The sequence below is a fragment of the Halichoeres trimaculatus genome, unplaced genomic scaffold (genome assembly GCF_033239565.1).
Source record: "Halichoeres trimaculatus isolate MK-OKI-2021-1 unplaced genomic scaffold, fHalTri1.1 fHalTri1_scaffold_12, whole genome shotgun sequence".
Classification (NCBI taxonomy): Eukaryota; Metazoa; Chordata; class Actinopteri; order Labriformes; family Labridae; genus Halichoeres; species Halichoeres trimaculatus.
In genome coordinates, this window is record NW_027437190.1 from 21,619,859 (window position 1) to 21,642,860 (window position 23,002).

The following is a 23,002-nucleotide window of genomic DNA, read 5'->3' on the forward strand; positions in this document are numbered from 1 at the left end:
GTTATGTTCCTGTATATAAATGCCTACACTACAGCAAGTAATGACTTAAAACTGATGACATCTACAAACTGATGAAGAAATCTGTCTCATACAACAGAATAATCCAACTATTAAAATAAGACTTGGCTGCAGCCACTGAGGTATGAATGCTGCTGACAAAGAAGAGTGTGATCTGGCAGGCAAATATTAATATATAAATGTGTGCTGTACAGTGTGTGAGCGCCAGAAGGACAGAAAGCCACATCTCACTCCAAAACCAACACTATTAAACACATCAAAACTTGACGCATATGTCCTGAGTTGAGAAAGTGTTGTGTAAGTTTGGTCCTTTCTTTGTTTCATTTTTGGGAACTTTGAGAAAAATGTGCTATGTTTTAAGATCTGGGTGGGCCGTCGAATAAAGCACTCGATACACTGTCACTCAACAGAGTCATATGGTTGAGATAAATAATCTCATGCTCTTGACTGACAGCTGTGCGTGTCTGAGCAAAAATAACTGGACCCCTACTGCTACTTTCAAAGATAAAAGGTTAAATTACAATCATAGGATTTCAGTCTTGAGAAGCTTCCAGCAGAACCAGGCTTCAGATTGGTAGTCACAGCTGGGTGGTTTGTAACAGTTTGGACCAGACTAACAGAGTAAATCCAAAGCAGATGCAAACTCTACAAATCTTTCATTAAGAGTCAGGACAGGGATTTTTAGAAATGCATCTATTAAAAAGACACAAGTAACAGCTGTAGTAAGAGCCAGCCTTAAGACTGTGGGCAAAAGGAAGATGACGTACTGTGGAAAATGTTAATCTAGTGTTTTCTAAAGGGCCACTTTTTTCACCTGACAGAGCTTCACAATCAGTCTGAAGAATAGAGTGGGCCTCTGTTAAAGACTCTTTGTTTGAGACAGGACGTATGCCTTAGACCTCATAACCTCTTCCTTTTTCAGAATCAGGATGGGGACTGTTCTGTCTCTGGAGGAGAGGTGTGGGCCAGCATGTTTAGATTATGAGTAAAACCAATTTTTAATGTGGGTCTTGTCTTGTCATGTGGACCCACCCTCATTATCATGGTGGGTGTTGTGTATTCATTTCCTGTTGGACCTACCCTGCCCATTTTTCTGAATGTGGAGTTCAAACTGAAGTGAACTTTGACACACATGATAATATAAGCCTCTCCTGAATCAGTGCAGTAAGAGAGAGAAGGATGAAATTTAATTATGACTCTGTCCACATAAAAGAGATGTATTAAACCTTTTTCCTGATGAGCATTTTAGCAGCAGCAATAATCTCAGTCAATACCATAAATCAAGACATGTCTCATATTACCTTTCAAACATTTATGTACAGACCATAATTAGCAAGTTGCCTACTCTTCTTTTGATTGCTCGGATGCAGAGACACTGCAAATATATGACAGAGGCAGCAAACAGAAAGACAGGGGCGCCTACTACATACTACATGTGAATGTAGTATGTATTAGGCGCTACATACTGCATACTGCTTTTGCATGCAGTATGTAGTATGACTGTTGTGTTGGGTCTTTTGTAGTATACCACCCTGGGTTCCAGTCTTGGAAGGCGGAGCTACAGATGATTTTGGGTTTTTGTTTTTTGGCCTTTATTATGAATGTACAAGATGGGCATATCTCGGCATTAAGCTATTTTGTTAATCATATCATAGCAGAATCATCATATTTGATTTATAATCTTACACCAAAACTTATATCCTTCACTAAAAATGAATCTGGATTTTTATTTTTACAGCTGACGGAAAAACTACTTCCATATTATCCACATATGGTTTAAAAAAGTGAATTAGTGGTTTATATGGGCTTAAATGAATTTGTAGAAGTAAAAACCTATTTTACAACTGGAAGTGACAAGATCTACTGGTGTTTCTTTAGCATCATTTCACTTTTACCTCACGGACCATATAACGTTAACGTTGTGTTGTAGTTATAGTGCTGACTCGTTCCAGTAGATGGCGGTAATTCACCAAAACCTGCCGCCCATATAAAGAAACAGCGACGTGAATTGTAGGAAACAGTATGCCAGGTAGACTGGTCTGTAGCATACTGAGACATTTTCCTGGATCAGTAGGACATCTGGGGATTTTTGGCATACTGAAGATTGGCAAGTTTTTGCAGAATTTTGCCCAAAATAGTAGGCACTACTAGTGTAGTAGGCGGTTTGGAAAATAGCCTGGATATTTCTCTGTTTGGATTGACAACAAGATGAAACAGTGAGGAAAAGGTGACAGAAGAAGGGTGCCTGCAAGGCTCAATCAGGAAGCTTGTGAGCATCTAAGTCATCATTTCCCATGGTCTCTGATTCTGCCTTTGCACATCAAAACACAGTCCTAGTACTTCTTTCCCCCCAAAGTTTAGGGTTTAAATGATTGACTGACACACTTTTTGAACAAATTCCACCATTAGGAGCATGTTACAGACCGTTAGTCCTGGCTCTCCTCTATCTCCTCTGGCTCCTCTTATTCCTGGACCACCCTGTAACACACACAAACACACACTGTCAACAAAAGCAAAAATCATCAAAGTTTCCTAAAAAAAAAAGTGAAGGTCAGGCACACCTTTGAAAAAAAAGGAAAAAATAGATCTTTCAATCAGGAACACTTTGATACATGAAGACTATTTTGCTCCAGAAAATTCTGCGGGATTGGGACCACACTGGTGTTAATATGAATGGATAGTGGATTTAATTGACAGAGGCTGATAGTGATCTGTGCTGTGAAACAACCCTCTGAACCGCACTTCATTATGCTGCATCTTTGAATAACAGCTCGGATGTGAAGATATAAACCTCAGGCTGACCCATTAAGGTTTATCCAGGGACATACGACACACACATCTGTTTTTAATTGGCCTGTATAGAATACATCCTCTTCCTGTGTTTGCTTAAAAGGTCTCCCCTAAGGATTGGGGGGGTTCCTTCAGTGTTTAGCCAGAGTGGACTGGGGAAGGTTTTATAAGGGAGGAAAGGAAACTGAAGAGAAGACACACAGATGTGGTGAAAGAGAGAGAGGGAGGTCAGTCCTAATTGGTTCATTATGTGAATTTTAATAGTTATTTTGGGGTATTTTTGCCTTCATTGATAGGACAGCTGAGGAGAGACAGGAAACGTGGGAAATAGAGACAAGCGGCAAATGGTTTTATGCTGGGAGCTTAACCCATGACCACTGCAACAAAGGCTATATCCTGTGTGTTTGGGGTGTGTGCTGAAACCATCATGCCAGTGGTAGCTTAAATACAATGAATTTGGTAGGCTTTCTTGATCAGTCAGGAGTCATCTTCTCACTTTCAGAACTTGCTGCTCCAATAAATATATCTTTAAGAAAAAGAAATACATACCATGAATTCTTTTAACACAAATTAAACACGCAGCTTAACATAAGGGACAAAGTCTGTAATACTTGTGTGCAAAAAGAATGCTGAATAGTTGAAGTCAAACTATTACGACACTACTGCAGTTATAGAGAAAATGATGGGGACATCTTCCAATATTCATCCATCCCAGTACCAAATTACTTCCTTTGCCTGAATGTGTTTCTTTGCTGTGAAAGAACCACTGACGACAGCCAGGTTAAGGACACCTGCCAGAACTCAGGTGCACCATGTAAGGTGCAGTTAAACTCACATTCATTTTACAGAGAGGTAAAACTGTGTTCTCCTTCGGTGATGACCAATAGTAAAGTGATGTTAAATTGATTTCAGGGGAAAAACACAAGTAATTCATATTCATTACAGATTTTAGCAACTTAGCAGTTCTCTTTACAGGTTGTTTTCATAGGGTAAAGCCAACAATGTGAGCTTTGCATTTGTGTGAGTTTTGGCAAACCTTCAGGGAAACTGAAATAATCTTCAAAGGGAAATTATGCAAATGAAATAACACAAACTGTATTTAAATTTTCATGGGACTTCAATAGTGTGGAAAAAAATCAACTGTTATTACTGTTTGACTGAGCAATTTGATGCCAACGGCAAATTTACATTCGCAAAAACTTGGCTCTCAAACAGCATGGGCACAATTCAATTTCCACAAACCAAGATGGCAGGCAGAGCTCGTCTTGTTTTTCATAATGCCAGATTGATTGCTGACTGATGTTCAGTATTGAGCTGAGTCTGTGCCAAATCAGGCAGCACAGATAGCAATTCAGTTTGAGCAATCAATATTTTTTCAAATAAGACTCAAAGATTTACAAAACTGAAGAGACCCACTGCTGTGCGAGACAGGAACAGACATCCTTCTGAAAGTGAACACAAACACAGAAATTACTCTGAGGAAGAAAAGCACAACAGGGTTTTGGATGCTGTTTGTATGTGCAGAGCAGGCTTCTGCTGTAGCTGTAACAGACTGCTGAAGTGCATCTGGTCTGTGCAGGTGCACCATAAACAAGAGATTGTATTAAGCTTGACACCAAGTGAAGATTCACCTGAAAGAGGGATGTTTTGTAGGAGCTACAATAGTTTCTAAATCCTTTTTAATGACTCTTTGCTCAGCAGCTCATTCTCCTTCCAGCTATCTTTTCATGGCTGTGTGTTCAGACATTACATCCAGTATCCCCACAGGTTCAGGTGTTTATCTAGCTTTCTTCACACTCCTTGGTTTATCAGACTGAGCAAAGTCTCAGAGGAGAAACAAAAAAAGGTAAGTACACATTCATTGTTTACAGTAAACTGTTTTCACAGTCTGATAGGATTTTGAAAGTTTTTCCTGCCTGTAGGATGCTTGTCTTCCACAGAGGATATAACAAAAATTGATGGTCTTTACAACCATTATATTGTGTTAACAAGGAGAATGGCACTGCCTTTTCTTCCTTTTTCAAAACTCTACTGACGAAAGCTTGCAGTTTCAGCAGAAAGTGGCTATGATTCTGCCATTAAACCATTCGTCTATGCCTATATGCTGCAGTAAAAATGTGAAATAAGGAGCCCATTTGATGCCAGTGTGAGCAATAGACACAGACAGAGAGACAGACACGGTCACAGAAAGACAGGCATGGGCACAGAGAGACATTAAATGATAATAAAAAAGCGAAGAGAAGAAGAGCCCCAGGCATTTAGGTGAGGTGGAGGTAAAACACAAAACAGAATAGAAAAAGAGAAAAATGATGAAAAAGTTGAAAGCTTTCCAGTACAACTATTGATCTCTGGTTGAGAGAAAGAGAGGAAGAAAGCAACAGAGTGAAGATGTGTCTCCAAATTAGGCCCAAGAGCATTTCATTTTTTATCTAACAAAGAACTTATCTTGTTGGTGATAAGTAAAATTTAGATAGTTTGTTCTTCATGTTAGGACGCCTTATTTGTATTTTTTACAGAGAATGGAGGTTCAAACCTCTAAGACTGACATGAATAAATCAAACCGACAAATCAAAACTAGAAAAGACATAAACCTTTAAATGAGTGAGGAGAGACGGCTTGTTTAACAAGAGGAGGAAAAAAGTGGGATAGTAATCAGGTTTGATGAATGGAATGGCAGCATAATTACTTTCTTAAGCTCAACCAGTGTTGATCTACACCCCTATCATGCCTTCGGTCTCCAACAGGGGTGATAAAGCAAAGAACTTAAAAGCAGGGAGAAAATGAGTAAATCAAAAGAAAGCAAGATCTTGTAAAAGACGGATGCAAACTGGGGGAAAGAGAAGAGAAGAGAAGAGAAGAGAAGAGAAGAGAAGAGAAGAGAAGAGAAGAGAAGAGAAGAGAAGAGAAGAGAAGAGAAGAGAAGAGAAGAGAAGAGAAGAGAAGAGAAGAGAAGAGAAGAGAAGAGAAGATGGAATATAGACATAAGTCTCAGGCTGTAAATGAGCTCATTTACTTGCTCTCATCTCTCAGCCTCTATCAGGTTTACCTGCTGATGCGTGAGAGGAATACAGCTCCTCCACTAGCTCATCTCTTCTGTCCCTTCAATACTGAGATCCAAAAAAAACACCTAAAGATTTTTGTTCCTATATTCCACATACTTCAATATCAATTTTTAGCAATACTTAATCCACGGTTTGTTTCAAGCAGGATTACTGAGCATGATTAATATTCTTATCAATGTGCCTTTTACTAAACATAATGCCGCAAATGTCCAGGTGGCTACTCTGAGACAACCAGGGGGACCTGTCAGGAGAACTTTCCCTCACATGACTGCAGAAGATGTTCTGTTTGCTTAAAACTGAAGAATAATTGTAGCAACCCTGGTTTTGTTTAAACCAGGTGTATGAGTGATGAAATAGCGAAGATATAAGGTAGACTAATAAACCTAACCTGTGTTTCACATGTTACAAAGAGTGTGTGGCTTTTACTGTTTGGATACTGTAATGACAAAGAGTGTCTTATTTCTCAGCTTTTCCCAGCTTGTATTTAAAAACCAAACAAACCAAAAGAACAATATTAAACTTCTTTTTATTTTTTGCTGGAATAAATAAAAAGTTTTGGAGGACTGTCTAGACAGTCAAAGAGAAAGAGAGACTCATTGATATATGTGGTGAACTCTGAAAGAGAGAGCTTCTGTTAATGATTGTGTTGTGATATGGATACCATAAATAACAGTGTATAAAAGAGACAGAAGGGAAAAGCAAATAAAAAGAAGAGAGACACACACACACATAAAGAGTTCTACACATGTCTGTGGAAAGACACAGATCTATAAAAGACAAAAACAGACTGAAAACAGGTTCTTCATACTGGATCGAGCACAAAAGTCTGAAAATGTTATTAAATGAAAGAAGCAGTGAGCTTACAGGAGGTCCAGAAGGTCCAGGAGGTCCTTTGCTGTCCTGGGAGCAGGTACAGGCATGGGGCATGGGAGGACACTGCTCCTCCACTCTCTGAAAACACAAAGAAATACAAAATGAAGAGCGCACAGTGTATTCAGGGGAGACTTGAGCTGCATTGTGACTGCTAATTATTGGTACTCTTAGACATGAGTCAGTCTATACTCATTTATGACAGAGAGCAAGGGAGCACATCACATAGATACAATTATAAAATCATAACCTCTGGCAGTCTCATCAGAGCAAAACCTAAGTGAGTGCTGAAACAATTTGTACAGATTTTAGGTAATTTGGCTTAAATTTGATCATATCTTCAATTATCACTGATTATCTGAAGCTCTATTAGCCAGAGCCTTAAACTACAGCAGAGTCAAGGAGAGCAGGGGAGGAAAAATATCAATTAAAGTGTTTCTTACCAGAGCTGGCAGCTCACAGCACTTATCTCTGCTGGCCCAGGATGTGCTGCAGATAATGTCGAACATCTGGAGCTGGAACTGTAAACGTGCACACACAAGATAACTTACAAAGCGATCAGCAAACACTTTTCTAAATGTGGCAAAGTAAATGGGCAACATTATAACTGTGTGTGGTTTTTAGGGATGCTTTTCTTTTTTGGTGTTCACAGGAGCAGAGACAGTTTTCTCTGCTTGTAAGCTGTAATGACCAGCAGTAAAATGACAGGAAATAGATGATCAATGTCAGACTGACAAATTCTACATTCAGGATAAACACTGACACATTTCAAAATTTTAAACTAAGAGAAATAAGTCATGGCTGTGTGACTAATTTATTGAAACTACTTCATTTTCTTCAGGGTTATAAAAAATGACATTAACTAAGTACATTGTACATAATTTATTAATGAAAAGTTGTTGGTTTGAACAATCTTTTCTAAATTTTTCAGTTTGAAATGTGACAACGAGCAAACTATGTAACTTTGTACTGTAGTTTAGTAGCTTTGTATATCCAGTGCCACTGACAGCCAGACATGTCCGTAATGTATAATGTCTGTGAATCCTGGCTATATCCTGCCAATGCTCATCTACCAAGTACTCTATCAAGGAAGCTAATGTAACCTCACTCTTCATTTGATTGCTAAACTCTCAAGTTTCAACAGACCATTGCAGTATAACTGCTCAATCTGATCCGGAATAACCTAAATGGGCGCTGATAATCTTATTTTAAAGTGTGGATTACATTCAGGCATATATCAAGAAGGGTACCTAGAAACTCCTCACAGCCCCTTTAATAAAGCACTTTTCAAAACCCATAGACATCACAATATTTCTGAACCTGAACCTAAAACTTAAGAGAGGCCAGTTCACCCCTGTCAACAGTAACTTAAGTTCCAAATAAAAACCCTTCCAAATAATCAAAAATGATGTTGTGTTTTGAAAGCTCTAACAACAAACAAAAACTGAATGATATGTGGGCTTGGCATTATAGCAACTACTTTCAGTTCTTTAAGTATGTTTTTGCATCATCTACCCTCTTCACTGGCCCTCAAAGGACGATCTTGTGGTAAGTGTACAGAAAAATAACATCTTTCTTTACAATCCTTCATAAAAGAAGCTCTTATCGCTGCATTTTCTGGATGGAATTTTCTTTGAAGCAGCCAAGATGTGTACATTTATTAACAGCACTTCTTAATGTACACAGAAGCTCAGGATATCTCACGGTATCTCTGCCAGTGAGCCAAAATTTATTTTAGGCCTATTTTCTTTTTGCTTATGCTTCTAAACGGGTACTGGACAGATAGTAAATTATTGGTATGGCACTTTGTACAACTCAATTTGAAGTAAATCAAAGTAATGCTCACTAAGTGACATCCTGGAATGGTTTTTGGATCGAATAAAAGACCATAACAGTTCAGACAAACTCATTGTTTTTTGATCATTGCCATCAATGCACAAGGGGCTTTTACAGCCAAACAGAGCTTGACATTAACTTTTTTGCTCACCAGGCACTGTGGTTGGTAGTTTCGTAGAGTAACTAGCCACTCAGCACTTCCACTAGCCACGTTGTTGTTGGTGGATAATTCTGTTTGATATGATTTATGCTAAAGATGGCATACCTAAGTTTAGATCTACAACCTTTCTAGATTGAAATGACCCCTGTGCACACTCACATCAACATAAATGTTTAATAAGTTGTTTTAAAGTATTCAGCTCTGATAGGGTTGTGCTCCTTTTTATATAAAAATATGCAGTCTATTAAGACATAGTAATAAAAGGAGTAGTTTATTATTGCACATAAAAAACCTAGGAAAAGACACCTTCTGCTTAATATTTATTAACAACACATACAAGCTATTCTTGTCCTTTTTTCCATTTTTCATTGGAAATTCTTTTCTTTTTTGTCTCCTTAGCCTTCGTCTCATCAGGTTTTTTCCTTGTTTGTTTTCTCTCCAGTTCTTGTAACACCTTCAACCACATAGCTCCACCACTTCTCTTCTGTTCTCCACAGAGACCCGAGTACCACCCCTCTGTCAGCAGTGACGTCAGCGAAAGGTTCATGAATGGACCAGTGAGCAAACACTGTGTGCTGGCAGTGTTCATGGGCGATGTAGTGTCATAGTCTCACATTGCAGTTGGTTTATTATTTCAGATGTTGTTTGAAAAAATAAAATATATGTGCATATAAAAATCAACCTGCCATAGTGGCTAGTGGGAGTGACGGTTACCTGCCACTGCTGAAATTCACCTGCATTTGGAGGATTGGTGGGTGTTAATGTCAGGCCCTTTAGCTAGATGACAGGAGCAGAATTTCATTTATTTCTTCTCTTTTTGTAGTTTATACCCCACATTCTGACTTGATTAGGTAAAAAAATGCTCCCTTTTCCCACAAAGGAGTGAATCAGACTATATTGTCTTGATGTTGCTGACTCTCTTACATTCTACTACTCAGATGACTTCCTGTCAAGCACTTTTTAAATTTTTGAGACCAGTGGGAGCTTTGAACAGCCAAGTATGCATTCCAGCTTTGAGTTAACTAAACAGTGATGCAGACATGAAATGATACTGACTGGAGCAGAGTTGTCCCGTCTGCCTCGGGACCGAACCATTCGCCCGAGGATCTCCACTCCGTCAGTGGTGATGTTACCAGCAGCGTTGACGGGTTTCTCCCCAGCCACAGAGCAATCCAAAACCACCTTCACAGAAGTCTTACTGACAGTCACATGGAGCTATAGAGAAGAGAGAGGAGAGTAAACATTAGAAAGAGAAAATATGTTTATGTTTTAGTGTGTATTACACATTCTAATTACCTTCAACATGTAACAGTACATAAACTATGTAGATAGTCAAGAATGTTACTTGAAGAGTGATGATTTCTTAAGACCTGTCCCTTTGATCTCCAAAGGTTGTGAACAAGAGACAATCTATTTGTGTGTATACCAACAAAAACAACAATTTAAACTGACTAATTCCCGTGTTAATTAATTATTTTGCTTAGACATGGTTCTTATACTCACAGATTGAGAGCATACAAATTGTCATACCCTTCAGACTGTCTGTGAGCTCAGGAAACCAGTGCTAGTGCCCTGAACTGTGAAATTCGTCCGGTCACTCAGGTAATGAGCAGAGACGGCTGCAACCCACTCAATGATAGTTACAAACTATTAGACTATTAACCACACACACACACACACACACACACACACACACACACACACACACACACACACACACACACACACACACACACACACACACGCAGAACACATCTAAGTGGAGTTAGATAAAGTTCATATTCTAGTGTCAGAGCTCATTCTTATGCTGATGTCTGGACGGCAGTTTTATAATGACTTTCAGGTCTTATCCTTCATTTTACACGGTTCACTGAGCATGGTGTGTGTGTGTGTGTGTGTGTGTGTGTGTGTGTGTGTGTGTGTGTGTGTGTGTGTGTGCACGCACAGAGCTTATGGTAATGGTGCAATGCCCTTTTGATAAAAAGATGAAACATCCCTCAGCTGAAGGGAGTTGTACTGTGTTCAGTGTCATTAAGAGGTTACAGTACAAATTAACATGAGGATATTCAGTAATGACGTCCGACATCTATAATGCACGTATTTAAATATGTATGCTCTTGTGTATGTGCATGTGTGTGCAATAAATGAGTAACTTTCCTCTGGGCTTGCAACCAAATGTATTCATTCCTGCAGTGACTCAGACTTTTCTCAGGTTTGAAGAAAGTTTATTCTTGAAAATTGGCTTTCTGAACCATATATATATTTATTTTTGTTCTTGAGCTACAGGATGTGTGAAATGTGAGAGTAAAGGCCAAAAAACAGCTTTAGCAAAGATGCTTTATTTTTGAGCTACCATTCTTTAAGGAAGATATTTTCTTATTCAGCCAAACTCACAAAGTACTCTGAGGGTTTAGTTGCTTCACAGTCCATCCTAAAGATGTTCTTTATGTTGTTTATTTCAAACTTAAGTTATATCTTGAGATGTGCTTTGGGGAATATTGTTTAAGTGTGGCTAAAGTAGGGTTCATCTGATAACCCCTGAGGCTGAAACTTGGGTCAGGTTTTACACACTAGCATCCACCACAAAGACAAACAAAATCAGAAACCACAAGAAACTAGACAAACAAAAGAATTACTGGTAATATACTATGTATGCCTGAATATGATGAATATACCTCTCAGGCTTATCTATGTGTGTTTTTAATGTTGTTTTGCTGTCTTACACATCAAAAATAACAAATATGATGAATCTCATTTCTTTGTATCTTGCTCTGCAGGTGGTTTTATTGTTTTCTTTATCAGCAGTCTTCTTCTTTATCTTTTCTCCAGACATAAGACAAAACATTTTTTTCTCAAAAGCACATACAAAGCTATATTATCTTTGTCACCTTGCATATTTTACTTTGTAGTAATCTCAGAAACAGAAAACAACTCTGCTCCATGTTGATATTAAAAGCTTGCACTCTTAGTTATCAGTTTAGCAACATTATGACTAAACACAAATGTCAAACTAAGAAGGAGAAAAAAAAGTAAGTCAAGTTGATAGTTTCAAAGCAATTCAAAGAGTGGTTTGCGGACAAGAAGGCGAGCCTCTGTTCCCATGATGAACAGGAACATATAAACAAGCATCTACACAAACACACACTCTTTCTTTCTCTTTCTCTCTGAAACTTTTATGCCAGCTCCTAAACATTCACTGTGAGATAATGTGGGTTGAAGTGGATGAAGCTATCACTGTCTGCTGACTCAGCAGTCTCTGACCTGCACTTAAAGCTGTGCATGCTCGAGTGCATCTGTCTGCGTGTGTGTGTTGCTTTATGTAAGATGCTGCACCTGTCTGTGAAGCTTGTGATTACTTTACAAATGTTTACCTTAAAGCTTTTTCTTTATGCCTGAACATGGACATGTTTATGCATTATTTCTTCTATGTGTCAAACACACGTTCATTCATTACCCTCCTTTGTTTACAGTTTTGATAAGCGCTCAAGATGCTGCTTTTAGGCTGAGGAACATAATAACCAGAGATCCTCAAAGAACCTTTGATAACACATGAAATGTGATGTCAACTGATATTGTGTTTTCTGATTCAGGAAAAACACCTGATTGTATTTCAGGGAGTACAAACTACCTTCTTAGTGTCTACAACACTTTCAATACATTTCTTAATTTAGCTCATGTCCTCTTTTTATGTTCCAGGATCCCAGTACATCCCTTCATTGTTTGTCAGTTTCTAATTTTTCCCTCTTCATCACCCTCCAAAAGCCATAATCCCAGTAACTGGGACAAGCTCATCGCTCAGAGACAATGTTTTAAAAGCCTCAAAAGTCAACACCATAAGATGCTCCAAACTCCAGTCTATGAAAGAGATGTCTTTACATTTTGTCTTTGTCTATTTGAAATAAATAATCACTTCGTTGTTGATCATCAGGAGAAAAAAAGACCCAAGCATCTATCTCCTTGTCAGCTGCATGCTGCATCACAGCTCTTTTTTTCCCCTTCACAAACAAACACAGCGCCAGTCAGCCCAAATCTGTCCTTCCAACGGACACAACACATTCATTTCCAGTGGCTGTCTTTGTTTCTCTGTGATCATTTCTTTTTCTTCTTGCCAAGAAGCTGCCAACATTTGTGGAAACAGCTTAATAAGAATTGTGTATTGGCAAACAAATTGGCGAATTTCAGGTTTTGTTCCAAGAAACTGGAGGATAACTGTGAGATGTGAACAGCTCAAAACGAGCTAGTTCAAGCTAATATTTACAACACACAAAAACAACAGTTCCTCTGATAAATGTTTGATGTGAGATCTTGTATCATTTTAAGATAAACCTCTGAATTTGTTTTCATCTTTACTTTTAATGTCAGTTATCCTCTACTCTTCCTAATGTGTATCTTTTCTTTCTTTTTGTGTCTCAGGCTCACTGTCATATCCTTGTCTACATTTTCCTTTTCTCTCTCCTTTACCTTTCTCTGTTTTTTTGTGATTCTCTCAGTGTGTGTTTGTTTGTGTGTGGGTGCACTGCTGAGCCGTGACAGATCCTGCTGGGTATTCCTGTTTTCACACGAGGTGTCTTCATATGGTAATCCCTTTCAACAGACACACAAACATGCACACACACGCAGACACTTCTCATACACTTGTCATCCTGTCTAAACATAGATGAACACTTCCCCTTGTCAGGCAGACTCCAGCATCTGTTCCCTCTCTCAGCATTGTCATGTCCTCTTGCAGAGAGACAGAAAACAATGGAAAAAAAAAACAAAGCCAGAGAAGCTGACAGACAGCTACTTGCTGACGTCCTGAAAATTTTTGAGAAATTTTAAGTAGAAATACAGTCTCAAAAAGACAGTACACAACAACAACTGGCAATTGTTCCTTTAAAACTTCACTGATCTTTCAACGTATGTGTGTTATAATCTTCATTTTCATCAACATTGCTGAAGCAAACAGCTGCAGAACAGTGAGGTTAATGCAGAGAACATGTCCCAGAGTGAAAAAAACGGATCATCATCCAGCAAGCTGTTACCATTGGGCATGTTCCTCATATTTAATGCAATGTGAATTTGTATTTCACTTGGTCCGTGGAGGCCAAATCACTGTCATTATTTATTCAAGGCAGGCATTTGCATTACTGTTTATTCCATAATTTATTCTTTCACAAACTACTTTCCAGTCTCAAGTGAGCAGAAAATTGCCTTTTATAGAGGGAATGTCATAAAAATTTGCCATTTCCATTCAGTCCGACTAATTTGATGCAACACAATTTCCATACAAATATGTCTTGTGATTGATAGAAATGTGAAATGTCTCTGTCAGAGGATTAGTTAGAAGGAAAAGCTAATACCTTCTTCTGGTGGTCTCGTCTGGGGTCAACAGGGAACCAGAAAATTATCAGTCATGGAAACTAACACAACCAACATTGTTTTTTGATTATTAAAATATTGTTTACACCGTTAGTTTAAGATTTTCATGTAATATTAATTCACATTTTTCACATTGTGCTAAATGTCAATGTTAATGACAATGGTTTGCAGCAACTTCCCCACCAGAGACCACACAGAGGCTTTAAAAATGTGATGAAATCTGCAGCTTCACTCCCACTCTGTACACTCTCGTAGTTTAAAAAATAAAATAAAATTCAAAATCAGTGCAGAGTAGGAGGGAGAGACAGGAGAGGGAGGAGAACTATCACCACCTGTACACACTCTCACCACAGAAGTGTTGACAGGTCAAGAGAAGAAAAATCCAGCCAATGAGCAATTGGAAAAACCACACAACGTGCTCCATGGTTTGAAAAAAAAAACATCACATTCTTGCTTGTAAGAAAATTTCCTGCCCCTTCTTTTCCCTCATGCTCTGTGGAGGTCAATGAACTGGACATTTATTTTTACAAACATCCAGCTTAAAATGGTAGGAAAAGTTTGTCAAAGTGAACCTGATGTGTACTACGCAGCGTTGAAGTGTTATAAACAATCTACTGGACAACACTTTGGTTTGTAGTCTGAAAACCAATTTGGTATTCTGATGAGCTGCTCAAACCTTTTTACCTCGTTCTAATGACATAAAAGAGAACATTAATATGATACAAAAGCCAGAAAATGACAGTTTCTTAAGCGTATATATTAAAACTCACCTTGTGGAAGCTGCCATGAAAGAGTTTTTTGATTTCAGTTCCATCAAAGGTGACAGTCTGGAAGTCTCCTTTGTAGTCGTTGTTGAAGAATGTCAAGGTCTTCCCAGAGTCTGCAGGGGGGCAGAGGGGAAAAGGCTGACGGGTACTTCAAGTGGAAACCCATTTCTTACATATCATTTATCTCTTGGGTCTGTTATCAGATAAACTTCTTTTTTTTATCAAACTACTCTAAAAAGAATCAAAAACTGAATGCAGTAGAAGAACATACCATAATATCCTCCTCACTATAGTAAAAAGGTATTTAACACTAGTGGAGATGAGAATTTAGGGTTTGTACCATGTCATTGAAAACCATCTCTGAGATGATCGCTTTTACACTCAGATCTAAGATAAAAAGCAGGAAAACAGTAGACTGATGTATAGGCAGAGAAATTAAGTGAAAATGCAATGTAATTCTTTAATTACTCATAACTTTTTGTTTGTTCTGTGTGAATACCTCATCTTTGGCAAAGTGCGTAAAATCCAGTGATGTTGGTCCAACTTTTCTGACAATATAGAGCTTATTTTGAACCTCTAGACCAAATTATCTGAATCAAGTTTTGGAAAAGTAAAGGCTGTTTTTAATTAAAGTGTGCTGTGCCACCATCAACATGTTTCTTTTCCTTGAAATTGAATTTCAGCCCCATTGCTTAAATGACTTTTCCTCTTTAACTTCTTCCAGCTACCACAGATTTCAGGATCCCCCAGGCTAGCAGGTAAAACAATCTGTGTCTCCAAGTCAGAGGTGTCCAAAACACTTCAGAAAGTTAAAGCCTGGTGTGAGTTCACTGGGTGTGCGTTGTCCTGTTACTTCTCCAGGTTGGTATAATAATACTTCTGCAAATTATAATCTCATCTGTTTTCTGTTATATCTAATAGACTTTCAGCACTTTTGAGTCTTAGGTGGTGTGACCTTTCTGCATCTTATTAAAGACGAAACCTTGTGGTTAAAATGAAAACTCTTCATCTTTAAATGCACATTTCATTACTGCATCTTTGTAAATAGCCACTTCATGGTGTCACTGTTACTGTTGATTTGGACTTTAGAGGCTGCAGCACACATCTGCTGTTTGTGTTCACACTTAACAAACTGTGATGTGTTTTGATACAGGTGAGAAAAGGGAAAATAAGGAAAAAAAAATGAAATCAAGACTCACTATCAAGGATCAATCCCACCAAAGGCTCGCTTTCTTTGTCCAGAATTTCCCACAATGCAAAGGGCTCCTGCGGGGTCTCAGGAAGTAGACGTAGCATCATAGATATTGTGTAGTCGGAAGGTAAACCTTCAGGGTGAAGGTACCTGGTACACACACACACACACACACACACACACACACACACACACACACACACACACACACACACACACACACACACACACACACACACACACACACACACCAAACACAGATTTAGGTACGAACAGATAGTGAAGTTAGTTGTGCCCTACAGGCGTGAATCCACTCTGCATCATTCTCAAAATGCTGGTGTCTCCTCACAGCTTGAGTAAACACTTTCAGCTGCCTGTAACTGTCTTTGAATGCCAGCCTTTCTTTGATCACAATGCAGATACCTGCAAGCACTTCAGGTTCAATTTATCTGAGCTTCAATATCAATGTCACTATTCACCTCCCTCACTAAGTAGGAAGCTACCATCCAAATCAGTTGAAGGTAGAAACTTCGCCTTAAGTCATAAAGATTCTTTCCACGTTGTGTTCAATCATAGGTAACACTGATATAAGTCTTGCTTTTTCTTAATGTACCTCTAAATGGGACCATATATGTACAAATTCACAAAAGACCTGAAAGTCATGCTTAAGAAGACAGACCTGGATTCATGTTTGCAACCAAAGAAGTCATTCCCTGCTGCTCTCTAGGACCGTGAGCACTACGCTTAACAATACTCAAACCTTGTTGATCTGGTTCATAGTTGTCTGTTTGTCAGGATTATTTTCTCCTCAGTTTAAACCATTGATTGTAAATGGACTGAAAAGTGTTCCTTTATTTTCCATCCACTGAGAGATATGAAGCCAAAACCCCCCGCCTCCTTGGGTGCTGACATATTGTTCTGGTGCAGCCAAGACATGGGCAGAAGTGACCCAGCAGGCAGAGCCGTGGGACTGATATCAAACCCCTTTTTGCAAACCAAAACACGCTTTTAACCTTCTGCTGATATCCTGAAGATCCCTAAAGTCAAAACAAAACCACCAAACAGATTACTGGGTTGATCTGAAGCCCACATGTATGACTATGTAAAATTGGATGACTCGTGTGAGTATCTGTTCCTCCTGTTCTCTGCTAATCTGATACAGAACATGTCAGGATCTTACATTTAGAGCTGTCAATCAATCATCTTTCTAAAATCAAACAACAAATTAAAAAGGAAAATACTTCTGGAAAAAAAACTTGATAAACCAGCATGATTTAGAGTTAACTTAAGTCAGAAAACATGTTTGAGAAAAACTACATTTAACATGTAATTCAATTTTCCAGTTAGACCCCTGGTCCATGTGTCGGTGTAAGAGAGGCAGAGTTTGAGACTACAGCAGCCAGTCAGCAGGGGGAGCTCCAAAAACTAAGACTTGTGGCATCCATTTTTCTAAACAGTCCACGGTTTTAACCTTGTGTGTTTTTTCTTTGTATTCACATGGTCTTGCTCTAAATGACACATGAACAGATAAAGCTGTCACTGAATGAACTGCCCCGCCGTGCACCAACCCCTTTGGGTAGCTAATCTAGTAGATCAGAGAGTCAAGATTGAATCATACTTCTGCCAGTGTTGTCAGGCAAAGATTAGTGTTATCAGGCTGCATTTATGACTTATTTTTGACAGAGGAAAGAAGAAAAACAAGTCATAAAGTGAACAGCTAAATATAGGGTTTTGAATGTCTGGCCTCAACAGAACAAAACAAGCGACTGTGAAGAGCAGGAGGTTTAATCAAGCACATTAATCCGCAAATCCAACTCATTATTCAATAACAGTCATGTAACACAAATGCTTTACTTGCCAGCTGAAACAGACTGTGGAAAAAACATCCAAACAGTGCTTTAAAAAAGAGCCATTTTAGTACATGTCTGAAAAATGTAATCCTTCCTTATTGGTGTGGTCATGTGTGTACTCACTTGGTGGGTTGTGACACCAGGGCGTCTCGGTGTAATCTGTAACAGGGAAAGCTGTTAAATGATCCAGGCTCAAGGGATACTCCAGGTATGGTGCTGTACTCCTTCTCCACCAGGCCAAACTTCTCCATCATACGGAAACCTGCGGGGGACAAATCTTTACTTTCTCATTCGTGCTACCAATAACTACTGCATCACAGTGTAAAATGTCTTGATGTTTTTCTCATCATCACATTTTTGTCTCTGTTTCATCCAGTGTTGTAAAGTATATTATGCATTCTTTATAATTTTTCACGTCTTACCTGCCATTGTGTTACCACTCATCAACACAGATGGACAAGCTGGAAGAAAAACAGAAGTCTGTAAGTTCATCTATCATAAATTTACCTCTATAAAAACAAACTCATCTTTCTTTCCATTTCTTTTTTAACATCAACAGGAACTCTTTCTTCAGTCTACTTCCTGCCTCAATTTTCTCCTTGCCTAAGTCCTTTCTCTGTTTAAATTTATTCCCCTCCTCTCTTCTTTACTCCCTTTTTATTTGAAACCTTGTGTAGTGCTACTCACTTGCAGTGGCAGCCTCACAGACAAAAGTAATGAGCTGCTCTTCTATTTTCTTCACAGCATCCAAATCGTCCACAAAGAAGACGTGTCTGTCGCTCGGCTTACTGGCAATATTCACCAGCTCCCCGTAGTCTGCATCCGCAAAGCCAATGGCGAAGATGATATAGCCTGAGAATTGAATCAAACAGGAAAACTCATTTCAGGTTCAAAGTCAATGGAAAGGATTAAGAGGAGTCGTGTCACACACTGGGAGAGTCAGAGGTTTCACATCAATGGCTGAAGAGTCTGAAATCCTGCGACAGTAAAATGTGATGAGCAGCACAAAAAACATCAGAGCATGGAAAAGGGAAATGAGGAATATCAGCCCTACATTAATACCCTCAAATCATTACTACTTTCTAACTTTACTCTTCTGCAGTCTAACAAACATGATACAAACCATCCATCTGCATCTCCTTCGACACTTTGTTGACATCATCCTGTGAGCGTCCATCAGTGAGAACAACCAGGACTTTGGGAACACCTCTTCTTGCTCCGGCCTCGGGGGTGAAAATAGTCTCCTTCACATGTTTGATGGCTCGCCCTGACAAGAGAAAAAAAAACTAAATGAAACGACCTCAGTGAGTCTCTTTTCAAACTTTACATTAACATCTTCCGTTTTAAAAAACAGCCATGTTTTATAGACAGTGTTTTTCTCTACTTTTACAGTCAGTTACACTTTTTTACACATGATTGTAAATTACTGAACAGTAAAAAAGAAGTATATCTTTCTCAGTATTTTTAGCCAGCACTGGCGGTGATCGGAGCTCCAGCAAGACAAAAGTATGAAACTTGGTCCTGCGATACCTGATTGACCAAAATTGTTTTGTTTTCTTTCTATGTCTATCTCATTTTATTAACATCTAATGTAACATCCAATCATATTATTTTCCTACAGCACTGCACAGATATTTCAGACTCACACTTAAACACTTAAGTCTAGGAATACACTCATGCAAACAACATCTGCTGACAAAGCTCCTTTCACTTCCTTACCTTGCTTTTCATTAATGTGTATGAAGCAATATGTTGTTTAGTTTAGTTAGATTCTAATCTGACTCTTGAGATGCTTGTTAATAATGCTTCAAGTGTATCTGGCTAAGAGACAACAGGTCTTTTTGCAGCAGCATGCTTTAAAGAGACAACAAAATTAAAGATAATAAAAAAGTGCTTGTGATTGTGTAAATCCTGTGTAGGACAAAAATACAAACACTCATGTGTAAGAGCTTCTGTACCACAATTTAAGCACTAAGTCCTTATAAGATTGTTCATCTCTTCTGTTGAACAATCTGGAGTTGCTGTAATTTCAAACGATTTCCGTCAACTTCAAACAAAGCTAACCAATCATAGTCCCATAGTTTTACAACATAAATAAAGCTGAACAAGCAGAGAATGTGTGGCCATGCAGTTAATGTGTTCAGTTGACCTGTTTGTTACGAGTTAACATGTCCACACAGTTCTGAGAAGGAGGAAAGGCTGGGAACCACATCCCTGCTGCTTCAGTCTTTTCATATGACCAAGACAGCCACTGTTTAAAATAGATTTAATGATGTATTACCATTAGAAAAGTTATTAACCACAAAAACTCTGATCCTGGATATAAGAAATGAATCAAACAGAGTCCGACACACCTACTAAGGAGAAAACTTTTTAAAATTTACTTTTCCTGGTTCACAGTTCCCATCAGCTTTTAAAATATGTGCAAAAACAGTCAGTGTCTGATATGTTTTAATGTGACCTAAATACTCAAAGATGAGACAAACCAAGATGGAGTTGTCGCAATCCAGTCCGTCAAAAAGTTAAAATTAGATGAACTTTTGACGAGTCTGCAGGTCAGCTGCTAATGGATATAATCAGTCAATAAAATCTGTCTAGACAGCTTTAAAAGGTTTCAAAACCCGCCCACCGCAGAGCAGCCAAGGTGGTTCCACTGAGCGCCTTTCAGTGACTTTAATGATGCCTTATGTATCACTGCGCTCTAAACCCTTAAAAATAATCCAAGGAGATTTTTAAAATACTTTTCAAATTAACAGAAGAAAGTTCCTGCATACTGGTCAACTTCCAGAAAGAAGAACTTTCTCCTTCCTGGAAGTTGGCCAGTGTGCGGGAACTTTCTTTTATTAGTTTCAACTTAATTGTCTTTGTTTGTCCGAAGAGTGGATGTGCTGTGTGAAGATCTTTGCTGTTCCTAAATTATTATTCAAGAAAGTCATCTTTTTAAAAAGTGAAAGCAAGAACATTATTATACCTATATTTAGGAAAAAAAATAAATGTTTAAGCATCCAATATGCTCGATTTGAGCAATACTACATGTTCATTAGACATAATTTGTGCATGCTGTACCCTTGTCATCAACACACACAAGTAGGTCAACTCTATTTAATGCCAGTTTTTGCATACTGTCCATCATGATTAGCATTCATACTTCATACAGCTCATCATCTCCACTTGACCTTTGCATAATCAAATGGACCATCACCACTGTTAGGCCTCTCAACTCTCTCTGACCTTTTACATTTTTTTTCACTCACTTCACTTCTGTTTTCAAGAGTTGAGGAAGGTGTCGAAATATAGGAAGTTTGCAATGAAAACACCCCAGATCTATCGATATGTGAGCATATGTGATTCATATGTTGTTGTTGTTGTGTGTGTGTGTGTGTGTGTGTGTGTGTGTGTGTGTGTGTGTGTGTGTGTGTGTGTGTGTGTGTGTGTGTATAATGTCTCTGTCTTCCAATTTCTAACCAAATCAAATCCCTCAGATCACATCTTTAAATCCTCCTCCTGTTGTTTTTTCACTCAGCTGTCAGTGATGACAAACGACGAAGAGCTTGGCCTGTAAAGTGTTGAGTTGTCAGATATTTGCCAGTGATACATCTGTTTCTAGACCGTCCACTGATCACGCTGGGCTAGACTGGAATTACAGCAGCCAGCCAAGCATGAAGTGAGACACAGGACAGAAGGAGCAGAGAAGGGGGATAGGATAGAGTTGGGCAGGTATGAGGGCAAAGGAAGAGCAGGGGGAGGAAAGCAGAAGAAGAGGAGAAGGGTCAAGTGGGAAAGGGCAGGTATGACAAGAAGGTGAGGAAAAAAAATAACAGACAAAACAGAGACATGTCAGTGGATCTCGGGTTTAAAATCCTGTCATCAATCAACTACCCATCACTCTGAGGGAAGCAGTCCATGTCAGATTGGATTTGGTTTCCTGTCTGGAACCAGCTTACCAGAGATAGAGCTGACACTTCAGGAGGTAACAAAAGAAAGCAAAAATGGTTTTAAATTGATAGCACCTTCTAGCACTTAGACATATATATATATATATATATATATATATATATATATATATATATATATATATATATATATATATATATATATATGAGTGTGTGTGTGTGAGACTTTAAGTGACTAATAAACTATCTCTACATTATCGTACAAGACAAAAGCTGTATAAACAAATCCAATACAGAAATCATTTTAAATGTGTTGCACTTGTATTTACTGTCAGTGCAATAAAAAAAATCAGGTTTTAACTGACATCCTTACGTGAATGTTTTAAAAATCAATACATCTTTAAACTTAGTGGGGTTCTTAAACCACATCTGTGTTTCAGGTAACATAGCAAAGCTTGTTACCAATCATAACTTGACTGACAGCGTGAAAATGTCTGAACAGTTTTTGTTCATGAAACAAAAAATATAATATAAGTCATCTTTCTCCCTCACACACACAGACACACACACACACACACACACACAGCCTCAACATGAATGTACTGTGAAAGTACATTCAGGGCTAAGCACGATTTCTTATGTAGAGCATGGAAATCCATCTCAAAAGACACACATACAGTCTATACTTAGGACAGTATACTATCCGTATACAGCTGCAGCCACATCGAATCAACTATTCATAAGGCACTCAGAGACTCACTAATACCTCAATGAATAAATGCATAGTGAAAAATCAAATTGTGGAATAACAGCTTCTGCACCCTGACGCCTCGACATGCTCTCTCCTCACACATGCACTGACAGTAGAAAAAGAACAGTGTTAAGTCTCACAGACGGCAGCATCGTCTACATTTTTAAAACGGGCAGAGAGGAGAGACTTAGGACTATAAGCCATGAAGTACAATACTGATTCCCCACAGCCTCAGCAGCAGCAGGTCTGGATGATTAGGGAACAGCTCTCTGTGTGAGATGGGGGAAAATTTGGATGCTGGATTCCTTCCCAAAACAACCAGGATAAACTTTTTTTATTTTTTTTATATGAACAAACTGAAAAATATAAAATATTCAAAAATACTAAACTGAATGCCTTTTCAATATGTTTGCCTAACCCTGGGACTGCCAGACAGAGGATATAAAGTAAGC

At 38.5% G+C, this 23,002-nt stretch overlaps 1 protein-coding gene across 2 annotated transcripts in view; it reads right to left on the reverse strand.

Moving 5' to 3' along the window:
• Nucleotides 1-23,002, reverse strand: part of col14a1a (collagen, type XIV, alpha 1a) — a 129,287-nt gene that overhangs the window by 24,210 nt on the left and 82,075 nt on the right. For both annotated transcript variants that reach the window (XM_074682658.1, XM_074682656.1), the window contains 10 exons: nucleotides 19,030-19,173; nucleotides 18,594-18,758; nucleotides 18,329-18,367; nucleotides 18,030-18,168; nucleotides 16,064-16,206; nucleotides 14,868-14,977; nucleotides 9,793-9,951; nucleotides 7,184-7,261; nucleotides 6,735-6,821; nucleotides 2,443-2,496 (listed from right to left, as the gene is read on the reverse strand). In XM_074682658.1, coding sequence (XP_074538759.1) covers nucleotides 2,443-2,496; nucleotides 6,735-6,821; nucleotides 7,184-7,261; nucleotides 9,793-9,951; nucleotides 14,868-14,977; nucleotides 16,064-16,206; nucleotides 18,030-18,168; nucleotides 18,329-18,367; nucleotides 18,594-18,758; nucleotides 19,030-19,173 — 1,118 coding nt within the window. The remainder of the gene's footprint in view (nucleotides 1-2,442; nucleotides 2,497-6,734; nucleotides 6,822-7,183; nucleotides 7,262-9,792; nucleotides 9,952-14,867; nucleotides 14,978-16,063; nucleotides 16,207-18,029; nucleotides 18,169-18,328; nucleotides 18,368-18,593; nucleotides 18,759-19,029; nucleotides 19,174-23,002) is intronic.